We start from the raw sequence: 26,122 nt of genomic DNA, 5'->3' as shown, positions 1-26,122 counted from the left end.
GAGTAGCAAATTACCATGAAGTTGAACTTCATGGTAATTTGCAAAAACATTGAAAAATGCATTTTTTAAAGTTCCAAGTGTGCAAGATGTACCCATATGCAGATTTCAGGGGTGCAACAGGGTGTCCTTTGGACACCCCTGCACCCTTGAAATTGCATTCTCAAATTGCGATTCCCTAATTGCTAATCACAAATTGAGAATGTCTTCCCATTCATTCCTATGGGGCCCATAGGAATGAATGGGGAGGTATTCCTTAATTGCGATTCGCAATTCACGAGTCGCAATTAAGGAAAGTGTAGGAATTGCTATTTTTATAGCGGTTCCTACATGCATAGGCTTTTGCGATTCCTAAATAGCGGTTCCTTAAAAATTGCTATTTAGGAATCGCAATTTCATCTGTTGATGCATCTGGCTGTAAGTTCGCAATTCTTATTAGAAAGTCTAATTCGCTCTGTCGGCCATGTACGAATTAGTAACTTACACAAGATGTGCTCAGAATAGTCTTTTTTTATAGCCGATGTTATTAAAAATGAGCACTTTTTGTACAATTACTTTACACAAATGTGTAAAATAGTGTCAGATTGCACACACCTACATATCTAGATCCCATGTGGATAGTTAGCAGATTTACATAGCAGGCAAGTGTATTTATTAAAAGATTTTCAAGCTTCAGCTAACCTTCTCGGACGGTGCTTAAATCACACGACATGTAATAATAGTTGTTTTTCATGTATTTGGGGAACATTTGTCTTTTTGAATTTGAAGTACAGTAATACCACCTCTCTACATGAGATATCCGTGTCCCTTAGCAGTTACAAAATGTTTGGTGCTTGATTAGTTCCTGTAAATACAGAAAAAAGGTATGAAGGTCAGTTTCTACACGCCATTTCCCTTTATTTCTGACTTAGCTCTAAATTCACAATTACTGGTTTCAGTAACTCCATTACCACGGTCATCAATGCAGGTCAGCTGGCGTGCTCTAAATCATGGCCTTCATGTGATGTCCTGTAAAAAAAAAACCTGCAGTTTACTTTGTGAAATAAAACAATAATGTCTCAAAGTGCTAGACGTGTAAGTGGGTTTGGCATTAAAGATGAACTGTATCCCTGGTGATAGCACATGTGTTCATATTAGTAACAAGCACAACATGCCACAACTCTGTCCACGGTGCTTTAATTCCATATTACCATGCCACAACTCCAACACTGGACACAGAGCAGAACTTGCGTCTTCTGAATTGCTATAGATCTCATTAATTGATTTGTAGTGGTTTCAAATAAAAGAAATTGTTAGATTTTTTTGAGCTTTCATTGCCATTTTTTGAAAATCTGCAGATTATCTTATGACATATATCAAATATGTAAACTATAAGTGAACTGAAATCTAAAACAAACCAGTCCTATTGGAAAGAAAAGGCCTAACTCTGCCAGTACATGGATCAAAAATGATGCATTCAATGATCCACAGAGCAAGGACACAGCTGCATCACAACATATTTGCAATTTCCCTTCATGTGTCCCATTTTTAAGACTTATTGCTGTGGGATCCACTTTGTGTGTTTATTGGTAGTGCAGTTATTCCATATTATTTCCATAAGATTGCTTTATAATTAGCCTTGATATTTCTTCTGACAGGGCTGTCCTTCACAATTATGATCAGGTCCATGAGAATTTTCAAGAAGTGATTCGTTGACTTTTCGTAACTCAAGCAGTTAAGTTTCATTTGGACACAACAGTCCTGTAATGATACTAGCTGAACTGTTTGTGATGTATTGTGGGTTGGAGGCCTGCCTCCCTGCGCGAGTTGTAGGGAGCCCGTGCGAGGATGACGATCTTGTTGCTGTGAGAAGAGAAAAGAAAATATGCTGACTTTGGAGACACCACAATACACTTCTATGCAAGTCTGTGGAGGGCTCACTGAAAGAACAGTTGTCTCTGGCACGCTTCTCTCTTGGGCATGGGTCTTGCTGACTCCATAGGACATGCAGCGCTCACCTTTGAGGGATTTCGCGGAGTCCTGTGTTGCTAAGGGGGCACTGGTCACCAGGCTGCTATTACAAGGCCCTTTTGTCCTATTCATAATTTAGATGCTGGTTAGCAGTATCTCAAGAGGCAGTACCAAGCAACCCCCACTGTTGCCCCATTTCTTCTGGAACAGGGATTCATTATATTTAGACAATAATGTAGCATTTTGTTGAAGAGTAGGGCCCCTTACTTGTCTGCCCTAGCTCTGCTTCTTATTACAAATGGGCCCTGCACACACTGAGATCTTACTTCAGTCATGCACACTCGGTTGCATTCTGGCGAGCAGGGTTGCTGTGGCTGTTTCTAGCCAGTGTAGGAGCTGACTGTTTTGCCTAAAAGTAGTTCTAAATTGCAAAAATGTTTTTAAAAAAAATAGGAATGTGCCTTTTCTAGAGGACAGGCACCATAAGAAATACACACAACTATCGAGGGAGATTTTGTTCCTGGTGCCGTCACAACCACCTTTCCTGTAAACATTCCACATTCTGTTTCATGTAAGTTCTTGTATGTAAGTACAATATCAAATGTATTGTTGTTCAAATACAGCAATGTAAAAGGGCACAAATTGCTATTATTATTATTAATGTAACCTGTCATGGGTGAGACCAGTGCCACCAGTGCAATGTGTCTTGAAGGCTTTGCGTGATCAGTGCTGACAATCGCAGCTGATCCAGCAGGAGCAGTATTATCCCCATCCTCCAGGCCCAAAATTAGTTTTGAGGGTGGGCGCGCCCCCACTCCCTGAGCCTTTTACCAGCTCCGGGGACCCTATCTCCTAGAGCTGAAATACATTTTAAGAGAAGGGGGCATGCGGCCCCCTCCCGAGTCAATACTGGCCCTAGGGACACCCTTCCATGGGTTCTTAGGTGGATGCCCTGGTGCCCACCCAGGACACAACATTGGGAGCTGCCAGGAACGCCCCCTGCCCAGCTGGTTGCCCTGCATGCCCCTTCCCCGGTTCAGTAGGAGAGGGCATTTTTGCAGCTCCTGCTGGGTGGAAGGACGCAGTTTTTTTCTGTCTGCGCAGGCCAGAAAACTGTGTCTCGCAGATTGGCTCCACAGTACACAACAATAGAGATGGCCCTGGGGGTTGGGAACCTTTTGAGCCTCAAAGAGGAGGGCAGCGAACACCCCCACCCCTGGAAGTTATAAATTGGCCATGGGTGGATGGGGTCCCCAGGACCTCTGTGAGGCTCAAAGAGTGGGGAGGGTGGGGGAGGGGGGGGGGTTGGAACACCGCCAGCCCTTTTCATTAATTTTGGTCCCAGGGTATATGGTCCAGAGGCCTTTAGATGTAGGTTCGGGTAGGGGGCTGCACACCCCTCTCCCCTTTAATTTACTATTGTACACATGGAATGGGGTCCCTGGGGCCTCAGAGAGACTCAGTGGGGGAGGCTGCGCTCCACCTCCCCTTTAAGTTACTATTGAACCTGGGGATTGGGTCCCTGTGGCCTCAGAGCGGCTCTGGAGGAGGGTCATGCACCACCGTCCTCTATAAACTATTTGCAGCCCCCTCAGACCCAGGCAATCCCTGAGGGTTCCATTTATTTCAAGTGTGGGGTCCCTAGTTTTTTTGAATGATTTTACAGCTGATTTGCGGTTCCACCGAATCACAAAAACACACTTCTAGTCCAAGATCTAGCTTTCTACCAAATTTGGTGTAAATCCTTTTAGCCGTTTGGGCTGTAGCTGTGTCTAAATTTCCTATGGAAAAATTAATGGGGAAAACGCGTTTTAGGCCCCCCTCTTTTTCTCAACCCCCGCTTGACGAATTACCCAGAAAGTTTCGAGGAAGGAACTGACGTGGATGAGACTTTTTATCAGAAAGTTTCTTGAAGATTTGTCAAACAAAGCCAAACTTATAAGCAAACCAAAAAAATGTTTTTCCTGTTGAAACATGGTCCTACTATAGCTACTCTTATACCTTTCTTCCACCATCGTACACTTTGTCTCCTTATCTCACTCCTAGAGACTCTTTTTCATCCCTTCTTCTTTCTCCTTATTCCTGTGGATCAAAGTCTCATGGTAAAAAATAGGTACTGGTCCCCTAAAACGAGTGCAGGTGCCCACTGCCTTCACCCACCTGTCCAGGTTAAGCACTGGAATAAGAAGGACACATCTCCCCAGGAGAGCTTAAATAAGCCATCTTGCAAAGCTGTGGTAGGTGTGTTTTTAATGAATATATGACGTTACAACGAATTCCGTTGCAACGCATGCCTTTACCACGCATGCGTTACAACGGAATTCGTTTACCACGCATTACATTTACCACACTTACTAGCGTGGTGACGTCATACGTCGTTAAGAGAAAGCGGAAGTTTATTTTCCGTTTTCTCTTAAACTACGCTGATACCCGACGTGACTTCAGGTGAGTTTCTTTTTTGGGGGGGAGACCCCCCCAAGCCCCACTTTTTTTTCTTTTTACCTTTACCACATATACCTTTACTACAAACCTCGTAGTAAAGGTATGCGTGGTAAAGGCTTTCGTGTTAACCACGCATGCGTTGTACTGCATGCGTGGTTAACGATTTCGTTGTAAAGGCTTCGTTGTAATGGCCGTTTCCCGTTTTTAATATTAAGGAGTTGAGTAAGACATGGATGTGACGAGGAGGGTCGGACCGATGACTATACGACTATATAAAGTGAATATTGTAATCAAAATTTCGTTTGACAGAATTCGTGTGTTCTGAATATTGTTTACAAAAATATTGTCCCATAAGAGTTAACAATGAAACATCTGCACCAATAGAGCGTTATTGTCGTAAAATGTAGAACATAAAAATTATGTCAGGGACTCATTTTCGTTGTTGTTATCGTGCTGGAGGGTGTAGAAGCTTTTTAGGTCGCAAAGCTGTGTTTGGTCATCATTATTGTGGAAGGGCGGGAGTGATGAGATTAATATATGAAAAATGTTCTTTGTAAACTCCCTGAGAATTGGTAAAGCATTGTGCAAACATATCTAGCTTGTTCTGGCATTAAACGTATTGCAATGTTGAGCAAGTGAAAGACGGAAACTCCTGATAGTATTGTATGCCATGCAAGAAACCATAGACTCTGTTTGTCATGTTAAATTGATGAATAGGTTATATTGCACAGTGTCTGAGACCAAGCCAGCCTTCAGTGCAATTGTCACTAGCATAGATAGTTTATTGGAGGCCTTGTTTTTACTATATCGAGTCAGCTTAGAAAAGCCCATCTTATTAAGACATTATTTGAGTTTTATTTAAGTTTTGTTGAACACGATATTTTATCTTGGACCAAGCACCCTACCATCCATTCATTTTTGCTATGTAATATGTAAATATTACTTCCATGTTTAGTGACTTGCGCTCTGAAATGAAGAATCTTTGTTTAGAAGGTAAACTAGTCCTATTTCTTTCTCTCTCTTTTCTATCACACTACCCAATACAGTATCTCTCTTCCTCTCCCTCCTCACAAATCTAGCAACTTTCTCTCTTTGCCTCTGCCATTCTCACACTCTTCCTTGCCCCTCTCCCGTTTTCTCGTATTTATCCCGCTCTCATTTCCACATTTTTTCTTTTTCTCGTTCCCATTCTCAAATGCTCTCTGTCACCCCTTTCTTCCGTGTCTGTCCTCTTTCGTCTTCACCCTCTACTTGCCCTACTCTCTCACTCTCAAACGTTTTCTCTCACACATATTCTTAATCTCTTTTATTCACATTCACTTGCTCTCCACTCCTCTTTAATTCTCATAGTCGGTCTCGCATTCTTTCTCGCCTGTTCTTTGTTTCTCTTGCCCTCTCATTCTCTCTATTTCCACCCCTCTCTCTCTGTTTTTCTCTTCTATCCACTACTCCACCCTTCTTCTCTGCTTTACATTTTCTCTCCCCCACCCCCTACCTTGCGTTTTCTTGTAGAACTGATCTGGTCTGCCCTGTGTTTTCATGATGTGTTGCACACGTTTCGGTAGGTTGCATGCCGTGTCTGGACTGTAAAGGACTTTTTCATTTTTCTTCATAAATGTCAATTCTGAGATTTCATTTTCAGGCTATTACAGGTGAACATGGTTCATAATTTATGTGTTCCGAAGACAGACTAGAAATGATTAGGTCTCTAGTAAGAACAAGTCAGACTGTCACCTTGCATATTAATTATAATTGTCAATCAGTATCTGTCCATAAATTTAATATGAGTGGCATGCATTTCATAATCGAGTAAACCAAGCGACTACAGCTGACCTTGACAGAGTATAATTTGGAAAATTTAAAGAGCATATTCTGTAATTTATTGTTTATCATCTATACGTTGTGTAGTTTATATGAACTGCTATTGTGTAGACATTCTCTGTTTATTCTCCCCCCCACCTCCAAGGGAAGTCAGTATTGTTTGTGGGGGGCTTTATTGACTTTGGAAGGTTAAATAAAAACATCATTATGGACCAAAGCTGCAGTCCATGGTTTCCGACTAAACAGCACCGGATGTTGATTTTTATGTCCCTACATTTCAGTTTTTGAGCTTGAAAGGGCAACTGGCACTATGTAATTGTTTAAAGCCATTTTTATTTTATCCTTGTACTTATTTATGTGTGTATTTATTTAGGTCGATGGTTATATGTTCATTTGTTTGGGACATAGTATGGCAGTGACACGTTCCTGTGTACTTACGTACCTTGAAGTTGATAGGATAGATATATCCAATACAGGTCCAGGAAGGCTGATCCATGGCAGATTTTCAGTCTATCCATGTAAAACAGAATTGATTTAAATGGAAGTCATGTGCAAAGTGTATGAAATTAAGTTTTTGCGCTTAGGGGGGTGTGAACCCTTCTCAAGCAACAACCCCAATCCCTGTCTGGGTGAGCCACAAAAAGTTATTAAATTAACCTGTGCATAAGCATAACCGTAGGTTGGCAGAAAAGCAGTCAGGCTTACCTTAGAGGCAATGGGTAAAGTATTTATGCAGCACTTACACAGTAATAAAGTGAAAACACAACACAAGAGAAATCCCACAACAATTTAGAATAATAGAGTAAAATGTAATAAAAGCAACAAAAATCCAATCAGTAGAACTGAACTCATGAAGTATTTGTGTTTTTAGTAAAAACTAGCACCTCAAAGTACCCATTGTGGGCATTTAGTCGCGGGAGACTGGGGCAGAGTCAAAAGTTATTGCAAACCGCGAAGGAGCGTGGTTCGGATACACAAGGTGGATTTGGCTTGATCTCCGCTTATCTTCGGACTAAGAGGTATTTTTTAAAAGGTCTGAAAAGGTAAAGTTCAGCGGGGCAGTGCAACTAGCGGTGTCCAAGGAGGGGGCGTCTTCGTTGGGGACCCACTGGACGAAGTTGTAGTGAAGATTTCTACATTCGGCTTTGTCACTTTTTTGGAAGTTGAAAACCTCCATCAGGATGAAGCTGCAGGCTGTAACTGATGAGGGCTCCCCAAGGCCAGATAAACCCTTTCATGAAGAGCTGCTGAACAGGATTTGCTGCGAAGAAGAAGAACGTAGGGGAAGCTACTGCGAAGTCAGGCCAACCGGCGATGCACTTAGGATGGATCGGCGAACAGGTTGGCACGGTCTCCTCTTGGTTCTTAGGGCACTTTTTGCCTGAAAAGTCAGAAGGTTTGATTTTAAGCTGTTTGGGCACCTTTAGCACCACTTCTGTGGGCCGAGGACTGGGTGGGCACCACTTAGAGGGTAGGACTCACTCAGGCAGGGTCCAGGATTTTGTGTCACTGCAGCTAAGAGCTGGAGACGGCTATCTTGCCTTTGGAGTCACTCTGGTAGTCCTGGGTCCAAGCAGCAAGGCCGCCCTTCAGCAGCAGGACATTCCGTGGAGGGTTCAAGGCAGGCTTCCAGCAGCTGGGCAGTCCTCTGAAGTGAAAAGCAGGTCTAAAGCAACAGGTCAGTCCTCTGAGATGCAGGGCATTCATTCTGATTGTCCTCTGCATGCCCAGGAGTGAACTGAAGAGTGGGTGCCAGCTTTGAAATGGAAGAATCTTATGGAGTTTTTCCTCACAGATGGTCCTGGAATTTCCTTCCTCCTTGCCCAGGTTCCAAGACGTCTGGGTGGACAAAAGGCTAGTGTGTGAAGTTCTTTGTGGGTATGCTGAGGCAGCTCCTTTGAAATGTAAGTAGAGCTGGAAACAGCTCCGCCCCACAAATCCTAGCAGGATGGCACATGCTGCCAGCGCTTAGTCTGCCTTTGTCTCACTGTTTCGGAGGAATACACAAAGGGTAACTGCCATGCTAATCACAGTCATGTGACACAGGCTGCAGACACCAAATGGTTAGGATAAGCAAATACCAACTTTCTAAATGTTGTATTTTCAGAATTGTGATTTAAAATCCGACGTTACCATTAAAGAGGATTTTAAATTACAATTATTTAGACATCAAATATAAAATTTCTACCTGTTCTCAAACACAGTTAATAATACTTAAGAAATGAAACAAGTAACCCATTGTTTTACTATGGGAGAGGTAGACCTCCCAGTAGTAAAAATAAGAATTTAGGAGTTTTTCACTACCGGGACATGTAAAACTTAAAGGTATATGTCTAACTTTTTTGATTACACTGCACCATGCCCTATGGGCTGTTTAGGGCTTACTTTAGGGGCGACATATGTATTAAAAAGAGAGTTTCAGGCCTGGCTAGAGGTTTATTTGCCGGGTCGAATTGGCAGTTGTAAACTGCACACAGGGTGCCATGGCAGGCCGGAGACATGTTTTAAAAGGCTACTTAAGTTGGTGGCGCAATAAGTGCTGCAGCCCCTCCAGTATCATTTAATTTACAAGCCCTGGGTACATGCAGTACTACTCTACTAGGGATCTATAAGTAAATTAAATGTGCCAATCAGAAGTAGGCCAATTGTACCATGTTTTAAGGCCTGAGTACAATCACTTTGGTACTGATCAGCAGTGGTAAAGTACACAGAGTCCTAAATCCAACAAAATCTAACATCAGCAAGCAGGAGGGCAGTAGGCAAAATGTTTGGGGGAAGACCATCCTAAGGCTGACGTGTCTAGCACAGAGCCAGTGGTTATCCTGAAAAACATTTATGTTCTTAGTTTGGATACTGAAAGTGAATGTAATAATACATACTCCATGCCATTTTGTGACCACCTTGTGAGTGCTGTGTTAATGGTGAAATCATGAGCAATTAGTGTTTGGATTCTGTGAGAAATGCAGTATTTGGCTAAGGAAAACAACATACAAATGATTGTATGACACGATGTTGAGGTTGAAAGCATCACTTACAATAATCCACTACATCGCCCACAACTTACCTGAGAAGATAAAATATAGTGCGATTTTACCAGTCGGAAAGATCCATACCATATGTTTTTCTCCATTTACCTGTGGAAATCTAGTAAATAGGTGCAAAAATGTAAATGTGTTCTTTGTTATGCACCAAAAAACACCTGGCACCTCAGAATTAGGGCCCTTAGTTTCCAAGATGTGATTAGGCAATGACAACCCTTCCAGCAAATCAAATTCAATATTACGCAGTATCGAAGAACAAATGATCTGATAGCTGTTCCAAAATATAGAGTTAATATTCTGTATGGCTGATATGGCGAGTGACAATCTGTTTACATGCTAATAATCTGTTTAGAATCTGTGTTACTTTAAGCTTCGGATTGGTGTTGCTAGTGGGTTCCATATGAATTCCCTGATGTTGCCAGCTGGGCAAAGTGATATGGGTGAAAGTGCCATTGTAATATGGGGGCTGAACTCTGGCCCGTTAGAGTTAGTGTTCCCTTATGATTCCCCATTTGATTCTTCCACTCTTGTTGCCCATGATTATAACATAATTTTTTACTTACATAGCTATTTTTATAGAACAATTGTGTATATACAATTATTGTTACTCAGTTAAAATTGGTACTCATTTTATCATCCTTGCTACAATGAAAGGCTGATTCGACTTTGCTGGTATTTGAACTTACAACTTGTGGATCATACACAGATCTCAACAATGAGCCCTGAACTGTTAGACCTCTCTTACCCGGAATCCAATGATGCCTATTACTCATGGATACAGATCGTCAAAAACATGGACTATAAGGTACTGTGGAAAACTTGAAAATAGCAAAAATTCTTATTGTTTCTGGTCATCCTCTTGCATACGTAACATCAATGCAACTTTTCATAAATGTGTGTTTACGTTGTAAGTGAAAAACATTGATGCAAAGACAAAGTATTTATATAGCATCAGATTTGTAATTTGAAACCAAAAAAGGTCACGTATCACGTTATCAAAAAGAGCAACCAAAGAAAACATGAAAAATCAATTTGAGTTCTTACAATTATGAGCTCTTATTATGTAGAAAATAATTTAAATATTAAATAAGTGTCCCCTAACACACTTTGCTGTCTTCAGGGTAGAATGCTTAATATTTAAGAGTGGAACATATGTGGCAATAGAAGTGGCATGTTCTCTAGTGACTAGGCCCAAAATGACATCGCTGCTAGGCAAGCTGTAACTGGTACCTAGGAATAGTCAACATATTCATTGCAGACTTTAATCTATAACTTTTGACTTGTATCTGCTACAGACTATATTCTTATTTTATAAATAATAAACATCCAATCTAATGGTAAAGTTGGATTTTCATAAAATATATGGGAAATGTAAATTTTAGAAAGTTACCTTCACTATGCTTGAAGCTGCTGGTGGCTAATTTGTGTTAGCTCTCCAACAAATGCCTGGCCTGTACTTGGCCTGAATTAGGTGTGATAGAGATGTGAAAACTGCTTTTGCACTGTACAAGCACAATGGCCTGAAAGTAAGTGGAGAGATGTTTTCCTCCCTTGGCAGGAAGACCAGTTGCAGTGGGCCCACAAACCTAATTAACTTCTCTGTCACATGCAAATGTTAGGTGATCCTTGGGAAGCCTGCTTTTTGTCCCGATATTCATGCTAGCACCAGACACAGTGGAAGGAAACCTAAGCCCAGAATCGGCTTTGAATGTTCACAGTGGAGAGGACTGATCATTACCCTGGCCAACCCTCTAGCTAGGCTTGTCGGCGCTGCACAAGGGAAGGGATTCCCCATTTTGGATTTTGAGAGTATGCAGAACTATGGAATTGTTTGCAGTAGGGCAAGTAGGAACCACTGAAAAAGTAGGTAGGGTAGCGCCTGGGAGCTTTTATCCCATTTGTTAAGGAGTACCCAGGAGCCACCCCACCGACTAGCTGGTGCCAGGCATAAATGTGGCACCCAAGGCATTTCCTCAGAACACATCTTTGGACCTGCCAAAGAGGACTGGACCAGCTGTCTGCTGTCTGAGAGGCGCACTAAGGATTCAACCTGTTCTCCCTTGTAGCCAAGACAAAGAAATGGACTCCGAGGGTCAGTTGACCGATCTGTGGGGCTACAAGTATCCAGCAGGCTGCAACATGCCTTTCCCTGCTGTCAATTGGCAACTGGACCTGTACTGGACTTTGCTGTTGGTCTCTGACACTCTGATAATCTCTAAGTGCCCTTCCTTCTCGTGAGGCCATAGAAGAGTACTACTGCCATTGTTTGGGCACCAGAAGAAAGTTTGGGAACTTTGAAAAAACTGTTCCTTCAGAGCTTCAGGGGAACATGCGGGAAACATTATCCAACCATCAGTTTCATGGCTTTGGATTGCATTTAGGCTTTGTCCCGATCAAAAGACTAAGTCCAGTTCTTGGTAGAAAGTGTTTTGCAAGAAATCACCAAAGCTCCAATGGTTCCAACCTGATTCAACAGTCCGGCCTTCGGTACCATGGGGGCAGCTAGTTTGAGTGGCAGCCTGCCCACAGAGGATTTTTCGTCTCAAAAAGTTATAAACTTCCTTTCTGTTTTGGAAATTGAAAACGTTTTCAAACTTTCATTGTGACCAATCCACTTGTTGTATCCAACCAGGGCTTCATATCAGTCTGACTGGTGCCTGGCGCTTTCTTCTTTTTGACTTTTTAAAATAAATCTTTTTAAAATTCATAATGCTGGTTCCCCTTATTTGTTTTTTGCCATTTAGGCCTTACTTTACTCATTAAATTGTTCTCTTTATTTTAAAATTAGTTGTGGAAATGTAATGTGTTTTGTATGACTTTTTCTACTGTGTGTGCACTGCTTAAATACTTTACACATTGCCTTTGATTTAAGCCTGACTGCTCATGTTAACAGACATTGAGCGCAGGTTCATTTTATGTAATTTGTGTGACATCTAGCAAGTGGTGGCCTTATCATTTTAGGTGAGCACTTGTCCAATTTAAATAATAATCCACTTTCCAATTGTTTTGGCAGTGAAATTCATCAAGCTTGCAGTGCTATGTGATGCGGTCTGTGGGCCTGATTCACAAAGGTAAACGTACAGTTTGGTTTAGGTATATTTTGGAATTCACAAAACTGCATTTTAATAGTAAGTTTAGGAGTGCGGAGAGTCCGCAGTCAGGGTGCAGAAACTCTGCACATGAAAAGACAAGCATGGTGTATCATTTTGGTGTGGCGTTCTCCTCACCGACTGTAGGGTCTCCAAACTTGGAAACTTTGTATTAACCCCACCGCTGCTGCCGACGTTCAGCAGACGTCGCTTGCACTACCTCGGTAGTGCTGCGCACGTCCGTTGAACGTCGCGGCCCCGCCCGCGCAATAGAACGTTCCGCACTAGCGCGGAACGTTCAGCCCAGGCAAGGGGTTAAAATACTGTTTTGTGAATTCCAAAACAAACGTAACCTTTGTGAATCAGGTTCTATGTCAGCATGTGGGGATTTGTAAATAGGGACAGGAATGCTCTGTGCCTTAAGTTATAAAAGCAGAAAAAGCCCCCCCAAGTACAGCTTTAGGTATCCCAGGGCTTGGAATGCTAAAGTGTTGACTGCTGCAACCCACACCTCAATCCTTTTACCCATTGATAGAGTCTTAGGGCCACATGTACGAAACTTTGAAATAGCGAGTTCCTAATTGTGATTCCCTGGAAATCGCAATTAGGAATTTGCTATTTCAAATGTATGAAACTCATTTGAGTTTCATTTTCAGTTCCCAGTGGATCGAAAATAGACCTTCCCTAAAATCAAAGGGATGGTGGCCTGCTGGGGTCAGAAGACCACCATTTATTTATTTATTTATTTATAGGTTTATAACGCGCCGGAATCACACCCGAAGGTGTATCTCCGCGCAGTGCTGTCGGAGAGGGTGCTAGGAGAGGGGGGCGCTAGTACTGAAACAGCGTGGTCTTAAGACTCTTCCTGAAAATTGAGTGGCTGGTACACTGCCTAAGGGAAAGGGGGAGGTTGTTCCACAGTCGTGGGCCCATCACAGAAAGGGCGCGTCCTCCCTGTCTGGTATTGCTGATTCCGGGAACCTGCAGTAACAGCTGGTTGCTGGAGCGGAGGTTCCGTGTGGGGCGATGATGGACAAATTTGTCAGCTAGGTAGGATGGCCCTAGATTGTGCAGACTTTTGTGCACCACGCAGCAGGTCTTAAATTCAACACGTTTCCGGATGGGCAACCAGTGGAGCAGTTTGAGAAGGGGCCGGGATGGAGTTCTGGGTGGGGCATTTGTCACCAGGCGTGCTGCGGTGTTCTGTACTACCTGGAGTTTGTTTAAAATGCCCTCATTGGCCGCTAGGAGAAGACCATTACAATAGTCCAAGCGACTCAGCACGAGAGCCTGAACCAAGGTCTTCCTCGAGCTGTCGGGGAGGAGAGGGAACACCTTCCGAAGGAGACTGATGACATGAAAACAAGACCCCACCGTGATGTTAGCGTGATGTACAAGTGTGAGGTCTTGGTCAAGGCGGACCCCCAGATTTTTCACCACCTGTTTAGGGGAAGGGGCCGCTCCCAAGCTAGTAGGCCACCAGTCAGGGGCCCACAAGATTTTAGCTTCCCCGAACAACATGACTTCTGACTTTCCCACGTTACATTGGAGAAAGTTGTTGGCCATCCAACTGGCGACCGCCGTCATGCCACTCGAGAAGGCTTGCCTTACCACAGGGGTGAAGGTTTTAAAGGTAAACAACAACTGAGTGTCGTCGGCGTATGATATGGGTACAAACCCGTAAGACCTCATAATACTGGCCAGAGAGGCAACATAAACATTAAACAGCATAGGGCTGAGACAGGAGCCCTGCGGGACTCCTCTAGTGATTTTGGAAGGGGTGGAACTGAAAGTACCCATATTCACCTGCTGGGTACGGTCTGTGAGGAAGCTGGTGAACCACGCCAGGGCAGATTTTTCCAAGCCAATCTCCTCTAGTCTTCTTAGAAGAATGACATGGGATATGGTGTCGAATGCTGCGGACAAGTCCAACAGCACCAACACCACGGACAGACCCCTGTCCAGAGACATACGTATAGTATCCGTGACCGAGAGGAGAGCAGTCTCGGTACTATACTTTGGCCTGAACCCTGATTGAGAATGGTCCAGGCATCCGGCCTGCTCAATGAAACTGGAGAAATGAAGGTTGACATGTTTCTCCATCAGTTTGCCGGCAAACGGCAAAAGGGAGATGGACCTCAAGTTGGACATATCAGACCAAGGGACAGAGGTGTTTTTCCTAATGGGCTTGACAAGGGCATTTTTCCACTTAAGTGGAACTGAACCTTCAGATAACGAGCGGTTAATCAGGGTCTGAATAGTTGGACTAAGAGTGTCTCCTATGAGATGCATCACTCGGGCAGGAACGAGGTCCGCCGGGCAACCCGACTTAATGGTGCCGATCAGGGAATTAACATCGTCCAAACTGATCTCAGGAATGCAGGACAGTTTAGTGGGGCCAGATTCAACAGTCTCGTGCTGAGAGCTTTGGGAGGAGTCACTAGTATCGACCAAAATACTAGATTGGGCAATTTTTTGATAGATAGAGTCGATCTTATTCAAGAGGAACCCAGCAGTGTCATCACACAGTTGTTGGGACACAGTCTCTGGACTTTCACAAGCTACAGGCTTAGTGAAGGTTTGGAGGACCCGATAAAGTATTTTCGGGTCATTGCCTGCCTCAGTCAGTTGGGAAATAATATGGTTTTTACGAGCAGCTCTGATGTTTCTATGGTAAGATCTCATGGCAGAGTGGTAGCGGAATTTATCTGCTACAGTATGGGAGTTTCTCCAGGTCTTCTCCAACTTCCTGCATACTTTCTTTTCTGCACGCAGTAGATCAGAATACCATAATTCCTGACGGCGGTTAGACCGCTGATTACAGACTCTTAAAGGGGCGATAAGATTAACAGCAGTGTTCAGGGCTGCATTGTATTTGGAAAGAGCCATGTCTGTGATTGCTGTTAAATAAAGCAATCTTTTTTTTTAGGCAGCCTGTTTTCCTTAAAGGAAACAGGATGGGTTAAAAAAAAAAAATGAAAGTTTTCTTTTAATTTTTTCAGAGTGGGCAGTGGTCCTTGGGACAATTGCCTGCTCTTAAAAATGCTTTTACAAACATTCACAAACGGGAATGTGTCCCCGCGGGTCACCACAAATTTGAAATTGGTGGTATATTGCAAATGTTTTGCGACTGCATTTCGGTCACAAAACATTCACACATCCCACTGCAATTCGGTATTAGGTAGGGACGCCTGAAACATACCCCTTCCTAATACTGAATACAAACCCAATTTGCGATTCGGCAATAGGTCACCGAATCGCAAATAGAGCTTTCTACATCCCAAAAAGCATTTTCACGTTCACAAACAGGCGGATTCTGTGAATCGCCCTTTTGCAACTGGCAAAAAAGTTTGTACATGAGGCCCTTAATATGGAGTCCCGAGAAGGTTAAAGGATAAAGTCTAACCATTAGTAATGGCCCCAGAGCTTTCCTCCCACTCCCTGCCTTTTTACTGTATGTAACACCTTAATTGATCAATGTGAGCTTGAATAGTGTTGTGCCCCACGCTCTGAAAAACCTGTGTTGGTCCAATGGATATTTCCATAAGAAAGATGCAGTTGGGCAACACAGGTCCCAAGTGAGACAGATCAGATCTACATTTACAGGTTGAAAGAGGGTTGCACTGTCCCCTCCCCGGTGGCTATTGCTTGGCAGAGTCTGGGGAATGAACCTTTGGCCACAACACTCACTGGCACACCGCGAGATTTCAGTATTAGACTGCATGGTTAGTTCAACGAGCTTAGTCCGTGTTGATTGTAGTATTTCTTATGTACAATGAGGGGTAAGGGTACATATATATTTGGGTAACTGCATCACCTTTATTGTATACCTCCCGCGTCATTGTCTCGATATTTAAGCAGAAGAAATGCAAAGTAAAGAAAACGTTTATTTTCTTGTTTTTTTTCTTATGGGTTTTTTTTTGTGTGTTGCATAAAACAGTGGGAATCTCTCGCCTAAGTCTGCAAAGTGGGCATTAAGAAGTAGCACTATCAGCTGTATCTTTAAAACGAAGTGAATGAGCACGTCGTGGATAAATATATTTTATACTTTTCACGGAAGCAGTTTGTTTCATGGGACGCTTTGCGAACGGGGAACTCGTTGTCGTTACAGGTTACATTACACGTGTCCGTCTGCAGGGGGCTCTGTTGTATCATCGTTCGTCTTGTCACATTCCATATTTACTACTGTGAAAGGGGGAGGGGAACAGAACAGCTTTAACTTTTCTCTCCTTGGGCCTTACCCCATTACCCAGCACACGCACACAGAACCCGCGTTAAAGAGCTTTTTATTTTTATTAAAACACAGGAGTGTGGTCATAAGTCACTGTCTACGACGTGGAGGGACATACATTTTGCTAAACAATTATATCTTTATGTCACATGTGAAGCGATTAAGTACGAAACCGTCTTAATATGGCAACTTGTTGTTTAGACACGTCATGAGCATTTTTTTTATTATTTGGTGTTTAAAAAAATCTAAAAAGGCATAATAATCTTAGTCTTTCACCTTGCTTACATAATATATTTTCCTTTTAAGATTCATGACTTGCATCCATGAGAAAAAATATTAATTCATATTTATTTATAGGTTTTATATAGCGCTAGCTATACCCGAAGGTATCGAAGCGCTTTACATGATCGTGAAGAACACAACAAAACAAGAACGTTTACCATATGATGCGATACACAATAGATTCTTGAGCACACTAAAGATAAACAAAGAAAATTTGATAGGCAACGATCGTGGATAACTGTAAGGGGTCAAAAGAACAGTATGTGTTAAGGGAATGAAGACCTAATAGGCAGCAAAAGCCAACAAACAGAGGGTCTAGTCCTGTAAAGAGAGATCCTGTAAAGAGTGATAGTAGGCCGGGGAGGAAATTTTAATGCAAAGTTGGCCATGCAGGAGTGTTTGCAATTGCACTAGCGGCGCAGAGCTGTTGGTATATTACTTATATTAAGAGCCATCTTTACTTTTTTGTTGTTTACAGTCCCTTCCCTAGATCCTCGGCAGCCAGTAGGAGGCTGCAAATGGACCAAGGGCGGACAAGGAGTCAATCCTGTCATCTCTTGGTGATCAAAGGTTATATGTTGTCAGGTACTCCTAGTCCTTGTCTTTTGGGCAACTCCAAATAAGGTTTGGATCGTAGGTAAATCAAAGTTTGCTTTTTTTGGACTCTATTATTAGCTTGAAAGGGATGATATTTTTGCAAGCAATATTTCTGTCTAATAATCTTTAAGTTACACTATTCTGGTACCATACCGTACATCCACAAAAAGATATGAATGTAAAATATTTTTTCCCAAAATACATCAAAGAATCTTATTCCTCTATAGGAGTGCTTTAAATGGAAATAAGGGCAGGTACTCAGTGAAGGCTCCTCCGCTTAGGCTCTCAGAGCACGGCAGGGGATGAGTGCTTTGCCTACTTGTAGTGCTCATGACACTTTGGCTGGACCTTTCAGGCCGGCCAAACCGTCATGCGCACTTTGTAGGTTCTTCATGCAGGCTGCATTACAGCCTAGGTGGAGAACATGCCCAGCCTCCCATTCTCTGGATGAGCGCCGATCCACGGCGCTCAGAGCAATCACAACCGTGCATGACAGCATTGTGATTAGCTACCAGGAGGCTTGAAGTTGGGTGCTTCCGGCTTCCTGCCCTGGAAGCGGGCAAATAAGAGGACTAAGAGGAGGAGGCTGTGGCAGTGACGGCGGCAGACAGGTAAGTCTATTTTTATTTGGAGTCCCGCCCTTACCCCCGCGATTCACCCCACCCAATGCCATTAAATACCAGCCGCCACTGCTTGTACTCACTATTTACAGTACCTGTTTGCTCCTGAGTAGTGTTGTTACTCTATCATTAAATGTATTGAAGCAGTGCTGAGAAGTACAGGCACTCAGTACCGGACAGTACCTGCCTATTTAAAGCACTGGTTTACATAGAATTTTCTGGTGAGGGAATTCACAACAGGTCTAAAATTTCTAACCACACATCCTCAAACAAAGGAACATTCTGCAACCCTTATAAATAATAAATACTGTCACGTGGCTAGGTTAGGCATGGGAAGAATTTTTGCCATTTTACACGCACATGTTTATTAAGTTGCCTTCTTTTTCTTCACAATGACTTTTGACACACATTTACTAGTGTGACAGTGCAGGATTAGTTTCTCAGAAAGCACACTGCTTACAATTCCACTTCGTAAGTGCACTTACACAATACCTTGAACATTCAATACAAAGCCTGAACACACATTGTGCAAATGTTATTTTTTAATATTTGTCCATTAGGCGACAGGGGTACCACAGAGACAATAAACAATGTCAGCTTGGCTAAAGCCTCGTTGCAGAAGCATGGATACTGTTGTTTTAAACTCACATGTATTTAGGAGCTAAAATTAGAGGAGCACTCTACTGTTTTTGGGAGGTTGTCGCTCTTTCAGAGTCTCAGCCCAGCTGATTCCTGTTTACCTTCTGCGAGGAGGGATGTCCAATTTGTGCCCAAGACAGGGAACAACATACCTTGCCTTCAGGTAATGGGGATTTAGATCATCCAATAGGGAATTCTTGGCAGAACACGCGCACAAGGCAACTAGGTTAAGGAGCGTATAGCAGGAGTACACTATACCCAGTACATATATGCCAGCATATATACACTGTTTTAGCATGATGGTGGAATTGATCATTCTTTTCACTGTCCTTATATTGCTAATCACTTTTATCTGTTTCTGTCTATTGGTCTTTGCAGCACATATGTTTTATGCAAGAATCACAATGGTCCAATAAATATTGAAAACGCCTCTTTGTGTATTTCTTGTGTATCTCTCTGAGTGAGCACGAGTGACTGAGCAAAAAGGTTCTAGATCTGTTACCACGATTCCTTGGGGAGTCAGAGTTATCATGTTTTGAGGTTGCCCAAACCATTTGTTACCTTGCCAGGTTTAAGGGTGCTTATGGTGACACTGTGAGCTATCATGTCTATAGGCCAACATATCCTGAGTGGGTGCGCAGAATCAGCCTGGCACCATCCCAATGTTTTTGTTGTTCTAGCTGAAAAGTGGAAATCGTATGACAATACTACGGATGAGGGTTTGTGTGAAGAGAACTGATTTGTTTTCTTTTCACTTACTGCACCCATGAACACATTCACTGTTTTCTCAACAGAAATCATGTTCTCCGCTTCTGTATTTTATGATGATAACCTCTTTAGTAGTTGTACTACTAGAGCTCTCACAAGCACCAACGGAGGTGGCAATCGGTGAGTTCTTGTGCCTGCTCCTTTCTCGTTGATAGTGTCACAGCCTCGCCTACCTGCAGCTGAGGTTGGGGCTGCAAGTTGTTTGTTCCCATTTAAGCTGCCTTGGGGTGCTTTAAGCATTGCCACCCTAGAACGGAGTCGTAGAATATTTCTTCTGACTTGACACTTAAATGGAAACTTTAATAAAAATTAAAAAGTAATGCTTTGCTCGTGTATTGAAACACCAAGCCTATGCTTACCTTTCACTTCCTTGGACCCTTTTCAAGCACTATTGTTGTTTTTGGTTATCTATGTCTCAGAAAAGGAGTGAGTCTCTAGTCTGTTTCACTGAGCTGCTATTTTGTAATGCATGACTTCTTGATTCTTACGCCGTAGCTGAGATCACCACATCCTCAGGCAGTACGCTTAATGTGAGGGAGCAGCTTGAATGATTTTGTCCCCTTATTGTATCCTTCATAAAGTCTTGCCACAAAACGTAGCTCTTACTGGGAGAGAGGCAAAAATTATGAAAAGGTACACTTCTCTTGGCTTCTCACAAACCTAAATAGAGCCTCAAGTGGGGAATAGGGTTTTGGAAGTCTTCCAAGAGCATTGAATGGGAGTCCATTTTTATCAGTTACCTCATCATCCATCAGCACCCAAAGAATTAATTGAAGGACATACACCATACGGGCGCCGGGATGCCCCTTAGCTGGGGCAGCTGTGCGCTACATAGGATTTTATAAAATAACATAACATAACATAACATTTGCTAGGAGACATTACTACCCAGTACCTTGTACATACCCATCACAATACCTTAATATTTGTTTTTGATGGATCTGTTATTGGACAATACACGATGACCAAAGACTGTGTTTAATCATGGAAACTCGGTCCATCTATTGCAGAAGAATGCATGAGTGTTTCTTTCATCCGATTCTTCTTTTCACCTCCAGTCTCATAGCCAGGCTTTTTATCGAGGACTGGTGCAGCGCAAGGATCTGTGCGCACCACAGGATGAATGCGCAGGCGTGAGACAAGGGTAAGAGTACAGGATGAGTCCGGACAGCCCCATTGATGGCAGACACTTAACTCTCCCTCCCCCAGACCACCATTTCCAGCCAGCTACTTCCTCCATTCCTTGGTAGTCATTCCACTGGCTTGTTACGGTAGGTTTCAATCGATCGTTTTTATAGCAGCCTTCTGCCCCTGGTCTGGCCTTACAGTTTTATGGTGATGGTATTGTTACCTTCCAAGATCATGAGCTGCTCTCTGGGACTGTGACTGTCACTCCGTTTATTTTTTAAACATTTTAATTCGTTTTCGAAAGTCCATCAAGCAGGACAGTTTGTCAATGTCCATGAACCTGAGTGGAGGGCATGCACATAATAAAATAATAAACAGGCATGTGACTTCATACAGATCAAACCATCCTGATCTTATATCAATTTGATGGTGTGAGTCGCAGGGCAGTTGCTGGACAGAATACATCAGCTCTGCGCTTCTTCACAGTCACAAATGTTAGTCACTGTGTTGCCGTTTGACCACCAGAAAGCAGACTTTCCCTCCACCTCTTGTGCCTCGCTCGCACTGCCACCTTGATCCCATCTCCTGCAGCAGGTTTAGGCCCTAAAAGCACCTTGGGGCAGGAGAATGAAAAGGGCCTGTCTGGCGTGGCGGGGCAGAGTGCTACACTGGAGCCACACAGCCGGATCTTGCTAATGATTTTTATGGCACTTGAACGCCTGAGACCCTCTCTGGGCGGAACTGGTCCCATAATACGTTTTTCCTTTAGCCGCCATGTTGTGGTCCTCTTCAGATCTGGGATCCCTGGCAGGCTAGTACTTACTTGGCTTCCCTTACCTAATGAAAAGCTTGTGTGGTGTAATTATGCTGCTGAGGCAGATCAAACACAATGTAGGAACTTCCTGCTGTCTGCCTGAGAGGCATCGCATTCCTGTGCTTCCGCGTCAGCGCTCTGGCCGTGCAGTGCCAGGGCTGCAAGCGATGTCTCATGAGGGTGCTGCTTTACTGCATCATTCTGTTGGAATGGGCATTAATTAGAGGTTCCAAATATAGTAGCCACTATCCCTGGCTTGGCCCTTTGATACCCTGGAGGTGGTCTTGTGACCCCTGCTTTCAGCAGTCTAGGAGGCACCATCAGTAAAAGAAAGTTAAGATGTCTCTAAGAGCCCCATTTACTGTCTGAAGTTTACACTCCTGGCCCTTTCCCTAAAGACTCAGCAGCCAATAGGAGCCTGTAAAGGGGCTAAAGTGGACAAGGAGGCAATCCTGTCATTTCTTTGTGGTCAAAGGGCGTCTGATAATCCTTCCCTTGCCTCAGGTATTTTGATGAATGACGTCTATGCCTAGCGGTTATTTTTGCCTGGCCACAGTCAAATTATGGACATATTTCCCCGTACATCAGTTGATGTGTTTAACTTTAAGAAGTACACTTGTATTTGTCACCATTGCATTTTGTACATGCGCAGCTTATCACTTTTCCACCTGCACTGCATCTACACCGCGAACACCATTGTCCGATTCATGCCTTTTTGTGATTCTGTTTTGCCCTAACTACATGATAATTTGCCCTTTGTTTTATTCTAATTGTAGGGGTTGCTCTGGCTTTTGAATTGGCTCTCCTGAATTAGCATTTACTTCAAATGAATCAGGAGCCAACTTTAATACGTCGGTGCCTATTCGACAATGCCAAGTCATGGTTGGATCTCGCACAATTCAAAGTTTCACTTTTTGGGGTTGAAGAATTGCAAGTGTATTACACTTTACAAGACCAGGCTGCAAACCTGGACTCATATATGAATCCCTGATATAAGGAGAAAAAGTCACACAGAGTTACAGGGAAGAAAGGTGTCAAGCCCAGAAACTCCCACTCTCAGAGATGGCTGGCTGCTCCTTCTGCACAGTGAGTGCAGCTGAAGTTGCAACTCAGTAATGTGGGTGAGAAGAAGCCGTGGGCAGCTCGGTCCGTAAGAGGGAGCCCTGAAAACTGCAGGGTTCACTTGCAGGATGAATAACTCGACTTTTGTGAGTACTGAACAGCTTAAATCAGCATTAAAAAGAGCATTGTTTCCGGCTTGATCCGGACTGAACAAAACAAGGACCAACAACAATTTGGGGGTTTACATTTTCATGTGGAAAATCTGAAAGTCCTTGCTGGGTACGGTTGCTGTCTGATCCACTTAGTGCATGTCAATGCTCAAAGAGTACACTATAAAACTCAAAGGAGGCGCAGGATGGCCAGAGATGCTAGTCCCAGATTTGGGAATCCTTCCCCTTTTATGTCACAGGTGTAATATTTGCTTTCTGCAGTAGGGTCCAAAATCTTTTTTGATCCACATGGCTACTTGGGACCACTTAGGATGGTGCTTTTGGGCGGTAGTCCAGTTTCTCTGTAGTCGTGAGCCCATCTGTATACCCCGAACATGACTAACAAGTGATAATTGGTAGACTTATTAAACTTTTCGCCTGAGGAGCCAAGCACTCACTGCCTATTTTGTTCGATGTACCCTTTCTTTTCCTCAGTAGCGGCTGCTACCGGATAGGGGTGGTGGGCGGGGGGGCTAATGAAAAAATAAAATAAAGGATTTATCTGGAACGGCTGGCTGCCGCCTCCCCTCCATCCTAGTCCCTCTTCCTTCTTCCTGTCTCCAGTCCCAGCCGGCAGCAGGAAGCACCTGGGCACACAGGCTCCCCTGAGCCAACCACAATGCTGCAATGCAGCGTTGTGATTGGTCTGAGGGCAGTGATTCGGAACTCAGATGGGGACAGGGAGCATGTGCATGTGCATGTTCCTCACCAGGTTGTATAATGCAGCCCGGTGGGGAACATGCAAAGTGTGCATGACTGTTTGGCTGGCCCAATTAAGTTCCTTGGCTCAACACTAGAAACCACTGGCTCAAATTAAGCACTGCTCTGACCTAGCCCCTCAAGCCTGGACTTTTAATTCCTTGCCTGGGCCATAAATAGGCAGGAGCTGCTGCACTTCACCTCTCAGGGGTCCTGTGGGTGTCACCACGTGACTAGAGTCTAGCCACTACCATTGTCTGAAATACACGACAGGCCACTGCCAAAGGAAGTACGTCAGGTTATTCTTCCTTTCCAAGAAAAAAGTTTATGGCTCTATGTTGAGAATTTAATTTAAGTCCTTTCTGGGCATATCACTGTCTAAACCATGCCGTTTGAGAATTTGTTCTCAAAATTGCTCCTACAGGGTTAAACCAGAGTAAAACCAATTGTATGCAGTGTCTCTCAGAAAATAGACCACCCCTTCGTCAACAATTTTGAGATCCTTCTCTCCACCTGCCAACAAAATCTTATGAAAAGAAAAAAACAAAATAGAATAATTTAACAAACATTCAGTGTTTATCATGGGGGTAGTTTGTCACTGGTGCTAAGATGGCAGACGCGGGGCTTGGCCAACATGGAAGTATGCAGCAGGGCTGCATAGCTCCTGTATATTGGCATACATTGGAGTAAAAACAAACTGGTTCAGACCACTGTTTCATTATTTGTGAGTCCTCCAAATAAGCGTGTATTTCTTTGAATTAAGTGAATGTTGTTGTGCCCTGGAGTAGATATGTCCTGCTGGCTTTATTCTCGTTTTTAATCTCCTTAGCACAGTGGGACTTCTTTTAGCAACCATTGAAGGATGAAAAATATAGGTTTCTCACCCATACTTCCAACTATGACTTTCATGTTCTATAGAGATGTCTGGAACAAGTACTCAAGAGTGTCGACGTCTCTTACCTGTGGTGCATTAGCTGACATTAACCTGTACATTCTGCATTCTGATTTGTTCATTCTGTCTTTGTTGGGAAAGTTACTATCTTGTCTTTCTGAGACATTTGAAAGCTGCTTCCTGCTTCTTTTTAAGTTAGGGGTTTTACTGTACAGCTGTCAAACACAACTATTGTTTCCAACAAACCTAAAGCAGGTTTTTTTGGACCATCCACTCTATACATTGGCTTTTTGTAGACTGGCCTCTTTCAGCAATTGGCTTGACACTTTGTCAATCAAGTGTTGGCTCAACCAAGTGGAGTATTTCTCTCTCAGCTAATGCTATTGTCTGGTTAGGTGTATCCTTCAGCCTCCATTTGGGTTCTAGCATTGCAGAACATGAGGGATTATTTTACATTTGGATGGCCTGCCTCCCTCTGTCTGTTCCAAATAACTCATTATTGCGCTTTGCACTTCCCATTATTCTGCCTGCTTTATATTTACTTTACTTTATATTTAACTTACAATAAAAATGATTTTGAAGCCAGTGCACGTTCATGCATGTGTCAGAATGCATTATGGCACAGTAGCTTTTTTCTAAATGTATTGTTCCAAGATGGCACACTCAAGAGGTAGGGAAGCAATGGAGGAGTGGGAATGTTGGATGGGGTCAGCAACCAATGCAGGGCATGGGAACAATGGAGGAGCCCGAGCGAGAGTGTTAATTAAAAAATCTGAGAGGGACGGGGAAGAGTAGGGTGAGATGAAACAGAAGAAAGCAACGTGGAAAGCACAAGGTGTGGATGGTTGGTAATGTAAAGGGGTAAGCGGCAAGAAATGAAAAGGGAGAGAGAGAATAGAAACACTTGCTCCCCTGCAGTGCTGAAAGCCAAAGAAAATAAGTAGTTCCCTGAATGTGAGTGGTGGAAGGATATAAGTTATCCAATCAGAAGATGGTAAAGAGGTGAGGCTCAAGAGGCGGGACAACAGGGAGGAAAGCCATCAAGTAAGGAACAGGGAAATTATGTAGATAATAAATCTAGCCAAAGAAGTCAAGGAGCCGACCCAGAGCCAAGTCTATAAATATATTTTCATGCATTTATGAGGATTCATTTTTGAAGCCGCAGCTGAATGTTGTGGAACCTACTGACAGACTAGCACTGTTGATAGTTCATACTTTACACAGCAAGTCTCACTTTTGTTGCACGGAGGAGGAACATTTTTGTTAATCTTTAGAAAATGTGTCCTCATTTTAACTTCTGGAATATTAACCATAATTTCAATGAGAAAACCTTGAAGGAAAACCATACTTATTTGCAATTTCATCAAATAACGTTTGGTTATTTTTTTTTCACAGTGTGAACTCACCCTGGAGTTGATCACATTTCCTGAAATAAAATAGGTCACCAACAATAAATGATTTTCATTATGACTAAAATCTGTTATCAGCATTTGTTTATTCTCCTTTTGTGTGACCCTCAATACTAGGCATTCACAAATGACAAGTCCTACCACAAACAAATCCAGCACATGATGCTTCTTGTAACCTTCCACCTAAATAGTACCATGAAAGGCATACCATCACTCAAACACTATTGTGAATTTCAGCCCAAATGTGATGGGCCTGAGTTACAATAGACGATAACCTGAGGGGAAGTGGGCTCCCAGGTAGTTCTTGACTGCGGTGGAGGATGCCCCACTGCTTGGCGGCCTTGAGAAGGCTGCCCCCAGTCAGCAGCTACCTGGGAGCGGCCCCTGACCAAGGATAATGTTGCTTAAAATATAAGGTTGGAAGCTTGGGAG

The 26,122-nt window shown here is 43.2% G+C and overlaps 1 protein-coding gene across 3 annotated transcripts in view; it reads left to right on the top strand.

Annotated features, from left to right (window-relative positions):
* JAZF1 (JAZF zinc finger 1) overlaps positions 1–26,122 on the top strand; it is a 689,301-nt gene that overhangs the window by 406,855 nt on the left and 256,324 nt on the right. Inside the window, exon 1 of one of the 3 annotated variants that reach the window (XM_078663494.1) lies at positions 9,962–10,056. The exons of the other annotated variants lie outside the window; for them this stretch is intronic. Coding sequence (XP_078519620.1) covers positions 10,007–10,056 — 50 coding nt within the window. The 5' untranslated portion in view covers positions 9,962–10,006. Of the gene's footprint in view, positions 1–9,961; positions 10,057–26,122 lie in introns of those variants that run through there. 3 annotated transcript variants of the gene reach the window in all.

Source organism: Lissotriton helveticus, chromosome 10 (genome assembly GCF_964261635.1).
Source record: "Lissotriton helveticus chromosome 10, aLisHel1.1, whole genome shotgun sequence".
In the NCBI taxonomy this organism is placed as follows: Eukaryota; Metazoa; Chordata; class Amphibia; order Caudata; family Salamandridae; genus Lissotriton; species Lissotriton helveticus.
This window is presented reverse-complemented; position numbering and strand designations above follow the sequence as displayed.